Consider the following 15,573-nt stretch of genomic DNA (forward strand, 5'->3'; position numbering starts at 1 on the left):
TAGACCTGCTCTCGTCCTGTCTTTATTTATCTTTCTTTAACTAGAAGTCTCTCTTTCGCTGCCTGGTTCTCCTCACTTGATCCCAAAAGTTCATTACCAAGCTGTGCTCAGAATTATAAAGGTCTTCAGCTAAAGCAACAAACTAAGTAACTAACTTTAAAAAGTTATTAGTTAACTGGCAATGCTGAAAAAAAAAAAAAAAAAAATTTAATTGAATTGGCTTTTATTTTTATTTATTTTCAGCTTTCATTTTAATCTTAAGAGTCATTTTAGGAAATTTGTTATATGTTTTTGTCATTTTGGTCAGTTTTTTATATTTATTTTTATTTTTGTTTCAGTTTTATTTTTTTTACTACAACTTATATTTCATGTCTATTTCTAAGCATTTAATTTAAAATATTTTCTTCGAATATTATTTATTTTTGCTTCATCTCAAACAATTTTTAATTTAATTAAATTTAATTCTCCCATAGATTAGGGGATTTTAATCTTAATTCTTCTGTATCTCAGTATAAAGACTCAGTTATCAGTTATTAACACAGTTATCTTGTGTCTCATACAAGATCTCAATAACGCCTCGAAGATTTACCAACGTCTGCAATCCAAAGTCAAAGATCTCTATATGAACTGGAATATTTCTCATCAAATTCCATCTAGAAACATTTTTTATTTTGAGCAATATTTTTTGCATTAACCCTCTGATGCTCTTCGTTTGATGGTCAACAATTACAGAATTTGAAATGATTGTACTATATTTGAGTCCAATAATGTTTAATATTTTGTATTTTAGGGGATTTTATGGTACTTACACTATATTTATGCAGGAGTTATAATCCATTTATTCACTTTTTGAGCATAGACCTGAAAATTACATTTCCAGCTTAAACTGTCATGAATCTTGAATGCTTTCAAGAATTCAGTTTGGTCTCTTTTTAAAGACGACACGTGGCAGATTATTGATGAAGTGAAGCAATAAAAAAAGTTTAAAAAGAGTTATGAAATGTACAAACATTTATTGTTATTTATTAATATATATATATACAGTATGTATATATATATATATATATATATTTTTTTTTTTTTTTTTTTTTTTAAACACATTTTACTCTTTTGTTTGGCTGCAGTACCAAACGCTTCCACTAGATGAAATTCGTTTATTTTTGACTGTGAGCAATACAAGTGTGACTATTTTTTTCAGGACCATTTAACCTTTTTGAATCATGTCCATGATTTTTACCATGTTTCGTAACCATTTCGCAAAAAAATCAGCACGAGAGGGTTAAAAGTGCCCAAAACATACCTTACACTGGTAACCAGCGCTAAGACTAAGTTTAAGCACCAGCTGGACTAGGTTTTCAGGTCTAGACTGCAGGGATAAAACCTATTTTTGCTGCATATGTGCAGTAGTCTTTATCGGAGCCAATAAGATGTTCCCCAAAGTAAATGACTGTAAGTGGGCGGGGCTTAGCGAACAGGAAGTGATGCGGCTGAGAGCCACAACGCACAGATGGTCCCAGTGACTCAGCCGGCGTGACGTCCAAAAAGCTTAACGCAAAACCCACCACCACATGTGATGCTCAGTGGGGTTGTATATACCAATGATTGTCTGGATGATTTTCATTTGTCTGTGTTCCTGTGCCTCTCTCATGTGTTTTCCTGAGCTATTTACGTCATGTGATTATGTCAAGGTTGTCCGTGTGGGAGAATAGCACTGGCTTTGGCCCGCTGTAAGTCTTTGTGTGTCTCTAGTACTGCTCACCCGAGCATGAAGGTCCCAGCTGTATAGGAAGAGACGCAGGGAGCCCTTCACTAACCGGGCCGGCTGCCCACAAACACTTGACACTGGTGCGCTGAGAGCCTAGAAACGGCTTTAATGAGTGTGTGAATGTGCACGTGAGTGGATGTTTGGAGGTGTGTGAGGGACATTTGTAGTCATTTACAGTCTTTTCACTGCTGAAGAATCAGTTTAATCAATAATCCAGCTTAATTTTCTTCAACAAACATGGGCTGAGTCACTTTGGGATAGTTCAGCCAAAAATAAAAATGATGAAAAATTCTGGCGCTTTACTGGCAACTTAAAAAAATTCTGGCGGGGACAGAGTTAAAGGGATAGTTCACCCAAAAATAAAAAATGTGTCATCATTTACTCACCCTTATGTTGTTCCAAACCTGTATGAATTTCTTGCTTCTGTTGAACACAAAAGATGATATTTTGAAGAATGACAGTTTCTGGTCTCCCATTGACTTACATAGTAATTTTTCCCCGCACTGTGGAAGTCAATGGGGGACCAGAAACTGTTTGGTTAAACGATTTTAATGCACTACGTGGAGGCAAAGAACAGCCCGACATGAAGCGGAGTGCGTTCAAATTGTTTATTGCACAGCTAGCTGTAGATTATCCCACTTATGCCATGGTTATTTGACAGTATTGACAATTTAAAGTCCCCCTGTAGTCAATCATTTTATCCCTTAAAACTCATCTTTGATCACCAAAATTACACATTTAAGCGTTTTTTCTTTTTTTAAAAAATTATTCATGCCAAAAAAAATAGCTTGAATGTACTGTAACTCGACACCCTTGCCTCATTAAGTATATGCGGTTCTATGAATATGCAAATGAGCCCCGCCTCCACTCACTCACTCACTCAGCTCAGAGATCCACTGGTCGACGATCACACGTTGATCTGATTGGTTACAAGGTAGTTTGTGACATCAGAAACACCAGCGATTTCAAAGCGTGTTTTTGAGACTGTCTTTGGTTCACTGCAGTTTTAAGGAGGAAATACTCAGTAATGGTGTCGACTTATGAATTTACACATGGTTTGTCTTAAAGCAGATTAAAAACACCACATAGACGTGTATAAACAACATTAAAAGCTTGATTTTCCCCACGGGGGATGTTTTATTTGGTGTTTGTTTAGGCAAGAATCACTTTTGACTTGAACTAGTGAGCATAACACTCATCATAACACTCACAATAACACCATATAGAAACATCACAACACTCAAAACACTTCACTGCAATGCAACACCCTGACAGGCAATGTGCTAAAACAACATCCCATCATGCACGGCATGCTTTAAAAATGTGCAAATCTACTGTACATCATTTAATGTGTTTTTTTTTTTTATCTGAAATAGGCGATGCTTTAGTTTTATTTTGACTAATGTCTCTGTGTCTCTCAGATCCAGACTACACCGTTGTCCTGAACTCATCTGTGAACGCAAAGTTCTTCGGCGACCCGACAGAGCTGGAATGCAAAGTTACAAACGTGTCCAATCTCCGTAACGGACGACTGGGAGTGTCGTGGCTTTACAGAGACGCTGTTCCCGGTGACGCTCCAGTATCTACTCACACTATCGCGTCATTGGATGAGAACGGAACCCTCGTGCCAGGCAAGACGTACAAGAAACGCATGGAGGCGGGGCTTATTACAGCGACCAGGGCGGAGCCTTCCACATTTAAGCTCCGCCTCCTTCACACGACGGACGCCGACGCTGGAGAATACACGTGTGGCGTAACGGCGTGGATCCCGACTCGTCATGGGAACTGGAAAAAGGTTGTAGAGCATTTGACCCCAGCGCTTAAAGTCAGCTTTGCTAACAAGCGTAAGTGTGCATGCATTTAAATGCTTATGTAATCTTCTAGTAAGACCAACAAACAATCTTTTCTTGTTTAGTTAGCTCTGCCTCTGTATATAAAATATCAAGGTAACACTTTACAATAAGGTTCATTAGTTAACATTAGTTAATGTATTAGCTTACATGAACTAACAATAAGCAGAACATTTGTTTCAGTATTTATTAATCTTAATGTTTATGTTAGTTAATAAAAATATAGCTGTTCATTGTTTGTTCATGTTAGTTCAGGGTGCATTAACTAATGTTAACAAATACAACCTTTGATTTTAATAATGTATTAGTAAATGTTGAAATTAACTAAGATTAATAAATGCTGAAGATGGTTAACTGATGAACCTTATTGTAAAGTGTTACCAATATCAAACATTAAAAGGTGTCTAGTTTGCCTCAGACATCTGTGAATATTGCAGCTCAAATGTTCACGCTTCTATTCTGGTCTGACATATGACATCTCAGCTCATTGATTTCCTGCATCATTTCTATAATTACCTGAACGCAATACACATATGCATGGAAGCATTTGCACCGGTTGACTTCAACCAGCAACGTCTTCTGTAATGGAGAATTGTGTTTCATGAGGAGGTACAAATGATGCCGTTTGTATTATATTCTGATGTGTTTTGTGAGCTGCTGGACTGATGCAGTTCTCCACAGGGTGCAGTTTATTCTGACATGCTGTACGGTTATGCTCAAAACTGTTGCTGCTCAAAGTTATACAGCTGCAATTGCAGCTTTAATGACGTCTAAGAACATTTGGCATAATTTTGCCATTATCTCATATTGTCGCTCCTATATTGGGACACTTTTTCATATTCCAAGAGACTTGGCAATAAATTGTCTTATGTAACACAAGACCAATAACTCTCTTTCACAGAAAGAAGACATGGTTCGGTATAGCTGCGTAAATTCATTCAGCTCATTCAGAGCTCAGAGTTCCCAGCTCTCAGTTTCAAGTGTCAAGTTTGTCTCAGATGTTTCTTCTTAAATGCATTAAGAGAAATAAACAGAGCCAACTGAGGTCTGAATAAAGGCGTGTAGCACAAAGTGCTTTTACAAATAATAATAATATAATGATAATAAAATACAATTATTATTATTATTATTATTATTTATTTTAAGATTTATTATGTCTATATTATCATAATTGTAATATAAATAATGATCACATAATAACAATAATAATAATAATAATAATGTTATTATTGTTTTTTAAATATGTATTATTTATATTATTACTATTAATAATAATCACATCATTGATTATAATAATAATACAATAATAATATATAATAATAATATACATATTTATTATTATTATTATTATATTATAAATAATCACATTATTTAAATATTTATTGTTATTTGTATTATTATTATATAAATAATAATCACATCATCAATAATAATAATAGTATTAGTATCTTTTAGTATTTATTTCTATTATTATTATTATTATTATTATTATTATTATTGTAAATAATAAATACATAATTAATAATAAGTATTATTATTATGTTTATGCTTTACTATTATTTTATTAATGTTATTATAGTTTAAATATTTATTGTTTATATTATTATTATAATATTAATAATAATAATGATATGATTTATTTATTTATTTATTTTAATTACAATATAAATAATAATCACATCATTAATAATAATTATATTATTATTTAAAAAAAATATTTTAATTTTATTACACTTGGTGTATCATTTGCATTGTATTGTTTGTTAATATTTAGTGCTTGTAGCAAAAAGATCTTTTGATGAGAATGTTTGAGTTCATATTGAGATCTCTTTTGCATCTAAGCGAATATGAACAGTTGGAGGAGAGAAACCTCATGTGTAGACATTAAAATCTCCATGTAATCTCATTCCTGCCTTGGAGGAACAGTTGAGATATTAATAATGAGATCTGTTGTGTTGGTCTCGCGCAGGTCCTGTTCTCGGTGCCGTAGCCCGTCGTCTCCGTGAAGCTACGGCTACTGGCTCCACGTTTGAGATGAGCTGCCAGGCCAATGTGCAAAACCTCCCGCCGGGAACCTCCTTTTCCATCCTCGTCCTGTCCGAGAAGGACGACAGGTCTCCCAGCCGCAAACTGGCCTCGCTGGGCCCGGAAACGGTCCTTCAGCTGGAGGACTGGGGCGAGCCGGGCCGACGGGACGGCCTGATGCTGGTGAAGACCGGGAAGAGGGAGTTTCAGTTTCGTATCCAAGCGGTGCAGGAGACCGATCGCGGCTTCTACTCGTGTGAAATGAAAGCCTGGACGAAACAGGCCGGAGAAGACTGGGTCGAGATGGCCAAAGGAGTGTCCAATAAGCTTAAGATCGCTTTCGAACACAAAGGTAGAGAATATGAATCTCGTGAAAACATGTCCAAATTACAGTAGCACTTTACAATAAGATTTCATTAGTTAAAATGAGTTAACTACGTTAGGTAACATGAACAATAAACAATATTCTACATAGGCTTATTCATGAAAACATGTCCAAATTACGGTAACACTCTACAATAAGGTTTCATTAGTTAACATTAGTTAACTACTTTAGGTAACATGAACAATACACAATACTTCTACATAGGCTTATTCATGAAAACATCCAAATTACGGTAACACTTTACAATAAGGTTTCATTAGTTAACATTAGTTAACTACGTTAGGTAACTTGAGCAATGAACAATACTTCTACATAGGCTTTATTTATGAAAACATGTCCAAATTACGGTAACACTTTACAATAAGTTCTCATTAGTTAACATTAGTTAACTACGTTAGGTAACTTGAGCAATGCACAATACTTCTACATAGGCTTTATTTATGAAAACATGTCCAAATTACAGTAACACTTTACAATAAGGTCTCATTAGTTAACATTAGTAAACTACGTTAGGTAACTTGAGCAATGAACAATATTTCTACATAGGCTTTATTTATGAAAACATGTCCAAATTACGGTAACACTTTACAATAAGGTTTCATTAGTTAACATTAGTTAACTACGTTAGGTAACATGAACAATACACAATACTTCTACATAGGCTTTATTTATGAAAACATGTCCAAATTACGGTTACACTTTACAATAAGGTTTCATTAGTTAACATTAGTTAACTACGTTAGGTAACATGAACAATACACAATACTTCTACATAGGCTTTATTTATGAAAACATGTCCAAATTACGGTTACACTTTACAATAAGGTTTCATTAGTTAACATTAGTTAACTACGTTAGGTAACTTGAGCAATGAACAATACTTCTACATAGGCTTTATTTATGAAAACATGTCCAAATTACGGTTACACTTTACAATAAGGTTTCATTAGTTAACATTAGTTAACTACGTTAGGTAACTTGAGCAATGCACAATACTTCTACATAGGCTTTATTTATGAAAACATGTCCAAATTACGGTAACACTTTACAATAAAGTTTCATTAGTTAACATTAGTTAACTACGTTAGCAAACTTGAGCAATGAACAATATTTCTACATAGGCTTATTCATGAAAACGTCCAAATTATGGTAACACTTTACAATAAGGTTTCATTAGGCAAGGCAAGGCAAGTTTATTTAAATAGCACATTCCATACACTATAGCAATTCAAAGTGCTTTACACAGAAAGGAATTAAAATAATCACAAAATAAAATCATATTTTTCACAACTCCCAGTTTTACTGTGAGATTTTCCCACGGTGATTCCACTGTGTCTAGTTAACATTATAGGGTTGTGTGATATATATCGTCTTCAATAAGATCATAATTGTTGTTTTAACGATGTGCGATCTGACATTATCGAGTTTGTCCCTCACTTTACATAAACACACCTAGAGAGCGCACACATACACTACATGATGTAGTCTAATACTCTGCATGATTTACTCTATTAAAATGCATTTGTAATGCACTCATTATTCAAGATAAGGGGCAAAATACCTCTGTATGTCTTTTATATTCATATAATTTTATATAGTTAATCAATATCACACATAATTACAAATATGATATTGATTTTATACAACAGTTCAATAAACAAGTTAATATTAAGTGAGACACAGTATTGCCTGTTTTTGCTCTATTTCGCCAATGTTAATAGTTCCAAACAAAAACCACAGAACTGTCTCTGAGCAACACACGGCAGTGTTTCATTACTGAATGAACGAATCGTTTGAGTGAATGATTCAATGACTCTCTCATTATCACAGTCAAATGCTTCGTTCATGAATTAATTGGCTGTTTGAATGAATCGGTCAAATCTCTATTACTCACTCATTAACAGTGACTTGCTGTTGGTTTTAATTTCATATTTAAAGTAGTTTTTTTATATATATAATTTCAAATATCAGTATTCAACAATTTATGTTTAAAACATCAAAACATTATTTTTGCATTTGTAACTGCAGGTTAAGTGCATTAATGTCCCTCTGAGCTTCATTAAACAGTCTAATAAGGTCACACTTTAGAATAGGTTTCAATTCTCACTATTAACTTTGACTTTTGCCTCAATAAACTCCTAATTACTGCTTATCAATAGTTAGTAAGGTAGTTGTTAAGTTAAGGGATGTAGAAAATGCATGCAGAATAAGGCATTAATATGTGCTTCATAAGTACTAATAAACAGCCAATATCATAGTAATATGCATGCTTATAAACAACTTAATAGTGAGAACTGGACCCTAAACTAAAGTCTATTAGTTATAAGTCTATAAACTAAGACATTTATAATGTTGCAAGAGATTCAATTCCAAATAAATGCTGCTGTTTTTAACTTTCTATTCATCAAAGAATCTTAGAAATAAAAATGTATCACAGTTTCCAGAAAAATATGAAGCAGCACAACTGTTTTTAACATTTATAATAATCATAAATGTTTCTTGAGCATCAAATCATCATATTAGAGTGATTTCTGAAGGATCATGTGACACTGAAGACTGGAGTAATGATGCTGAAAATTCAGCTTTGATCACAGGATATAAATTACACTTTACTATATATTCACATAGAAAACAGTTATTTTTGTAATAATATATCACAATATTAATGTATTTGTGTAGTACACTGTATTGGTAAATATATATAAGACAGAATGATGCTATTTTTGTCCTGTTTTAAAGGTCCCACGTTTGATGTGTCCATCAGTTCAGACACAACGAGTGTTTTCCCCTGGGAAACTGTTAAGATGGTGTGTGACGTCAGTGTGAGCGGCACGTCTCCCAATACAGGCGAGTACACATACACAACTGAACACACAACAACACAGATTAATGCTCATTATTAAGTACTTTACACTGCAAGTGTAAAATAAATCTCAGTTTAATTACTTGAAAGTGAACAGTTTTAAGCATGAAATAAATCTTTAGATTCATGTTTTAAACATAAGAAAATACACATAATTTAATATATATTTATATCTAATGCAGTTTTGTTGCTCATTTAAATTGATCTTGTTTTGAAGATTTCGATATATTTTAATTGGAAAACAGCTGTGATTTTTGCAGGATAGTGCTAGCTCTTTATGTATAAAAATACATTATTAAAGGCATATGTGGTTTCTTTGACCTTCAAAACTATGGGCCCTATCTTGCACCCGAGGCAATTGACTTTGTACATCGACGCATGTATCATTCCTGTTTTGCACCCGACGCACAGCGGACTTTTCCCTCCACAGACGCACGTCGGTAAACTAGGGAATGAACTTGCGCTCCCGGAGCCGGTTCAGCGAAAAGAGGAGGCGTGTTCCGGCGCAAACGTTCCCTGGTGCTATTTTGCAGTTTCAGAAAACAATTCTGCCACAGACCAGGAGAAACCTCGTCTAAAGTCAGTGGCGCGTTATTCAGATGCTGTTTTAAGGGTGCATGCTTGGCCATAATGTAGCGTGTGCACAACACGAATACACTTTGCTTATCTCATCTACACAGACGCAGCAGTTTTCATTTTTAGAAAACCATACATTATTACAAGGAAAAATATTAACACATGAGGGAAATCATTGAAAAAATAGGCATAAATCTAGCTTACACATTTACCTAAATTATTATACGCCTGTTTAACCGAAGCTAATTTGGGTGTGTTTCTCCAACCCCAATGTCACTTCTCTGTGTTTTACGGCCCTGTCGAGAACGTCGGTCTCCTCGACTGTGAACCGCTCCTGGCGCGCGTCTGGTAAATCCGCCGTTATAATAGCAATCCGCCATGGAACAAGCACGCCTGCTCTTAAAGGGAATGTGAGATGACGCTCTGATTGGTTTATTTCACGTTACGCCCAAAACCACACCTATGAGTAATGAAGCTACTTCAGACCAACCCATTTTAGATTTCCGAGATCCGCCCACAAAGTTACTTGTGTTTTGCGCTTGATACTTGCGTTTCAGATCTGTGTATATCTCTCTCATTGAAGTTTCAAGCATTTATTGATGGTAAACTGTGGAAGCTTGATTCTTCCACGAAATAAAAAGTAAAAAAGGTAATTGCTACTTTTTATCTCACAGTTCTGACTTTATTTCTCACAATTGTCAGAAATAAACTCGCAATTCTAGTTGTAAGATAAAAAGTCTCAATTATGGTTTTTATTCTTAATTCCGTGGCTTCCATTTAAAATGGAAGCATTACAGTGAAAACAGTAAATTGACAAGACATCACAGTAGTTTTCAAGTTCAAATCTATTCATCTCATGCCACATTCCAGTTATTTTTCCAAGCTTGGCTCATGCTGATGCTGTTATCAGGCTTGCGCTGCTCATTAAACACTATCAGACGCTTTGGCACAGCTGAGAAAGATCATGCAAACCCTGTTCCTGAGACGTTCCACACACACCGGCCAAAATCAGCAGCTTCACAGCGAGACCCCGATGAAGTTTCTGCAGATGTGCTTGTGTTTGCATGTTGCATTTGGATCGAAAACAAGCACTAGACATGAGAAACTAGAGCTCTACACGTTCAAACCGGTTTGTTGACACCGAGCAGGAGTTTCTACAACACAATCCTCACTTTATCCGGTTTTATTCACAAAGCCTAAAGATCAAGCGGTTTTGAGTCATATGACACGCGTGATTACTTTACTGTTGATTTATCATCCATTTCCGTATTGTACTTCCTTAAGGTGTGTTTACCGTCCCACGGTTTGATGCATCATTACACAATGAAAGAATGTTCACACTGTTAAAGTGCATTTGCTCAAGCGAGGTTAGCACAAACAACGAGATTTTAGCTCATGTGCTGTGAAAGGAAAAGAGAATCTCTGACTTACAGGTTTACATTCTCCATTTACTTTAAACTACTTTGTTTTCTTGTTGTTTTGTGTCAGTGTCACAGTCACAACCTCTTATAACCACAATGAACAAAGTGAATAATTAAACTAGATGGACAACATCATGCACTTTAATTTATTACATGCGATGCACAATCATTTAGCATGAGCTTTTACAGTTTTAATATATATGAGATACTTTTATATTTATATTTATATTTTGAATTAGTTTAGATTTTTTTAGATTTCCCGTTTAAATATTTAATGAATTGGTTGTCTGTTATTGTCATTTTTAGTAGTTTAGTAGTTAGTAGTAGATTAAGTTATTGAAGTACATCAAGTTAAACAGTCAGCATTTATTTTGTAATAATAATCGACTGGCTGCACAAATATCATTGACATGTAATTCTATAGAGATGTTCAGTTTGTAATCCCTTTTTTGAGTAGTTGTTTTAGATTTGTTTTATATGTTCACGTTTTATTGTGAGAGACTTGAGACTTTAATATTTAGTTAAGTCAACTTGCTTTTTGAAATGTTAAAAACAAATGTAAGAAAATATATAATTATAATAGTGAAAGTCTGATAGTTTGTGTGCGACTAACACAAAACAATGCAAAAAAAACATGTTGGATGACTCAAACTTTTCGACTCTTGCAGTCACTTTCATTAAACTGGAAAGTGACATTTCACTTTCATGATGACGTTTTTTTTCCTGGAAATATTTGTAACCTGTTAAAGGTTAAATGTTGGTCGAAATGATGCAATAATTGATTTTAATCAGGATGTAACTGGAATCGTGTCCGGACGTGTCTGCGCTTGTTCGTAATGGCAGTTACTAATGTGGAAATGAATGTTTAATGTTGGGAAAAAGACTTCATTAACTGATGTCATGTGAAACTGGGTCACCCAGAGTGTGTTTTTCAGCATGCACTAACATGTCACACTGCGTGAAGATCAAGGCATCATCCTCATATATTATGGATTAATAGCGTAAAAATGCTCTGTCAAGATGTAATATGTCTCACTTGTTCCCAGAATGTGTCTGCAAAGTTCCAGCATCCCCACAGATCACGCTGTAAATGCCCCTTTTTGGGTGAAAGCAAAAACATGCCGTTTTCATGTGTGTATCTTTAAATGCAAATGAGCTGCTGCTCCGCCCCCTTTCCAGAAGAGGGCGGAGCCTTTACAGCTCGTCCCTCCGACACTCCGGGGTGGTGAACAAATGAGTCCTACTGAAGAGATGAGTCCGAGCTTAGGACCCAAGCAATCGGATTGGTTCAAAGCACGTTTTATGGGTAATCGCTTTAGTGCCTGGCTACAAATCAGACAAAATCACTTTATTATAGAAGACGTTTGCACTACGTTATAACGAGTCATTAATGTATTTTAACTTGTATGTTTCATACTAGTATTTAACCGAAGCTATAGATTGTGAAATTAAACATTTTCTCGCTGTTAGTGTGTTTTATTTATATAAATAAACAACATATTTGAGCTTCAAACAACTACATTGTCGACTGAGAAACTCTTAAAACTACATTTCGTGACACAATAACAGTAGTATTTTTAAATTTCGCAGTCTTTCTCCTCTGCTATTGATGCAACTTGAAATTTTTAATATTAGCTATAGAATATATACAATTTACATATACAATATACAATTTAATTTAATTTAACCTTGCATATAGCAGCGGGATTTATCATTCTGCATAAAGCTACCACATAATAACACTAAAACAGTTCACATTAGCTACAAGTTGTCGCGAGAACAGATTTAGATCAGGCATTCTAATGGGGTCCTAAGCTCGGACTCATCTCTTCAATAGGACTCATTTGTTCACCACACCGGCAACAACAAACAGAATGTGTTTGGTTTTGATTATCATCTGTATTGCGCTCACGTCACATTACAGTTCTTCATCATCATGAAAGATTAAATCTGCAAGTGACTTAAAGCCATTTCAGTCTAAACTTCTGATGTGTGGTTTTCTGAGCGCACACATCCGAAGCGTGTGCACATACTGTCGCGTGAACACTTTATTTAATTTCATTAATGTCTTTTAATGTTATTTCAGATTTATTTATTCAATATTATCGTATTTATTTATACTTATAATTAGCTTTTATTTTTATATTTTCAGTTTAAGTTTTTGTAATCGGTATGTGCTTTGTCATTATTATAAGGTTTTGTATTTGTTTTTAAATATTTATTTAGATTTATTTCTGTTTTTGTCATTTTAGTACTTCTACTAGTTGCCAAGGCGACAGTTCTAATTTTCAATTATGTTTAAGTTTTTCATTGAATACTTATAATTGTTTTTTTCACTCTTTATTTCAGTTAATGAAAATAATTTTTAATGGTTTTAATTTTAGTTAGCAATAACAACACTCACAAGGACCAAATGTGATCTCCTGTCTTTTATGAGTTTTCTTTCCTATGCGTGTGTGTGTGTGTGTGTGTGTGTGTGTGTGTGTGTGTGTGTGTGTGTGTGTGTGTGTGTTTGTGTGTGTATATACTGTAACAGTATTATCATGTCATGTTGAGATCAAAGTGTGACAGCTGAAATCCGAACAACTTTTTTCCTGAAGACGCATCCTGCCGTGTTGTTTTATCTGTAAGGATGCTTTAACTCGTTGAAATCTATCATTCCTCTAATAGCTCTCATTCTCTGCTGCTTTATTTTCTCCTAAGGCCAAAGTCTTGCCGCGTCAGTAACACTGTAATCTCAGGGGATGAACAGCATGCACTTCCCCTCGGCGGTGGCTCTTCATAACCATCTTTGCTGCTGTCCCAGAAAAGAGCAGGTCCTAGTCCTCCGTCTGTGTCTCCATCAGCGTGACGTGCCTTTGCTCCTTCCTCCACACGTGCTTATGATGATATACTGTGGGTTCAAATGTCTGAAACCACATTGAAAATCTGGGATGCAAATTTGAATTGCTTCCATTGAAGCTCAAGATGCGCTTTGGAGCATTTCAGATCATGCTGGTGAACATGATCGTCAGTGTTTAAATATTAAGAAAACAATAATTATGAAATTCAGTATTTATTTCTCAGTGACATTTTTTACTCATAAATGTATATATTTTTATCATGTGTATTTTATGTTTTTAATATTTGTATCTGTTCATCAGATTTTAAATAAGAAAATAATTCTAAAAAGTCTATTTATTTTATATATATATTTAATAATGACATATTTAATAATAATAATGTATATATATATATATATATATACACGCATTTGATTTGATAAAATAAAATATATAATTTTATTTTACAGTTTATATATATGTGTTACACTATTTTATGTCTTTAATATTTGTATTTATTCTTAATAAATTTATTATTTTACTTTTTAAATTTTAAATTTAATATGTTATTTTACCTTACTGGTTAGTGATTTTTTTCAGTGAAAGAAAATGAGAAATGACCTACGCATCAAAAAATTATTTAATTTCATAAGTATTACAAGACAAACAGAATAATGAACATTATTCATTATATGTTAACTTTAGAATTTTGTCTCAGCGAAAATGTGTTTGAATAGGCCTTAACATTCGGAGGTCTGTCATGTGCATTTAGAGGACTCACAAAAATCTGTGACCCCTGTGCAAATCATTTGGGTTGAGCACATTAAATTGAATGGCTTTTCGCTATTCATGAGTCCCTCAGGCCAGATGTGTGCGTGTGTTCGTCAGCTCATATCCCACAATGCCTTGCTGTGACCTCGTCCACTCCTTTCCCACAAACTCTATCAACTGCACTCCAACCGCTGACCCTTTCCTCATTATTCTAAGTCAAGTTCCAAACACATTAGTTCAGGATAGACACGGGATGGAGATCGTAGGAGGGATAATGGAGCCTTAGCATTTCTGCTTGAGAGCGTCTCGCTATCTCAAACGCAAGGGAATGACTCGAGACGTCATGAAGATTAAACCTTGCCATTTCTGGAAGAGTTGATCGTCCACCGATTAGATGCACATCATGGATGTACAAAAATGTGTTTGCTTAGGTGAGCATCACTGTTACTAGTGCTCATACTCGAACAAAACCCTGTCGGATTTATGATTTTCACTTGCTGGACGGTAAAACGGGTGATTAATACCACAGATGTACATCGAAGGAGGGTGAAATTATATAGCAACAAGATATTTTTTTTCATTTTAACATTCACATCACCCTCAAACAGTCATCGCTATAAATGAGACAGTTTGGCATCCAAGGATTACACAATAGCACAATAGCATCCTGGTCAAACATGAGCGCTGGGCTTATAATTAACCGCATTACCCACAATCCTCTGACGAATCCACAGAATAACTGTAATTAGCAGGATATCGAATATGACTCAAATATATTGCACTCCAGGTCAGTGCACTTTGGTTCTCTGTACATCTTTATATGTTCATCACAGGATTAAAAAAAAAATCACCAATGAGATCTTTAATAACTAAGTTGTTTCTCATAGACAGCACTGAGATTAAATGGAGAGTCTCCTGCTTCTCAGATGTTTTTCCTGAACAAAAGACTCCAGTAATCTCAATTGCATCTCGTCCTCAACAATGTGCTCACATTAATTTTATTGCTCTGTCTTCTTAATTTGTCAGTTATTGACTCTGAAGAAATATTTCAGGAGAAACATCTGACATCAAGTTAATTCTTAAAAGAAGCATAAC

The 15,573-nt window shown here is 34.6% G+C and overlaps 1 protein-coding gene across 1 annotated transcript in view; it reads left to right on the forward strand.

The window, feature by feature from the left end:
• Positions 1-15,573, forward strand: part of ptgfrnb (prostaglandin F2 receptor inhibitor b) — a 47,383-nt gene that overhangs the window by 23,621 nt on the left and 8,189 nt on the right. The window contains exons 5-7 of the mRNA XM_081360653.1: positions 3,187-3,609; positions 5,585-5,992; positions 8,765-8,872. Coding sequence (XP_081216779.1) covers positions 3,187-3,609; positions 5,585-5,992; positions 8,765-8,872 — 939 coding nt within the window. The remainder of the gene's footprint in view (positions 1-3,186; positions 3,610-5,584; positions 5,993-8,764; positions 8,873-15,573) is intronic.

Source organism: Scardinius erythrophthalmus (assembly GCF_964197995.2).
Source record: "Scardinius erythrophthalmus genome assembly, chromosome: 3".
In the NCBI taxonomy this organism is placed as follows: domain Eukaryota; kingdom Metazoa; phylum Chordata; class Actinopteri; order Cypriniformes; family Leuciscidae; genus Scardinius; species Scardinius erythrophthalmus.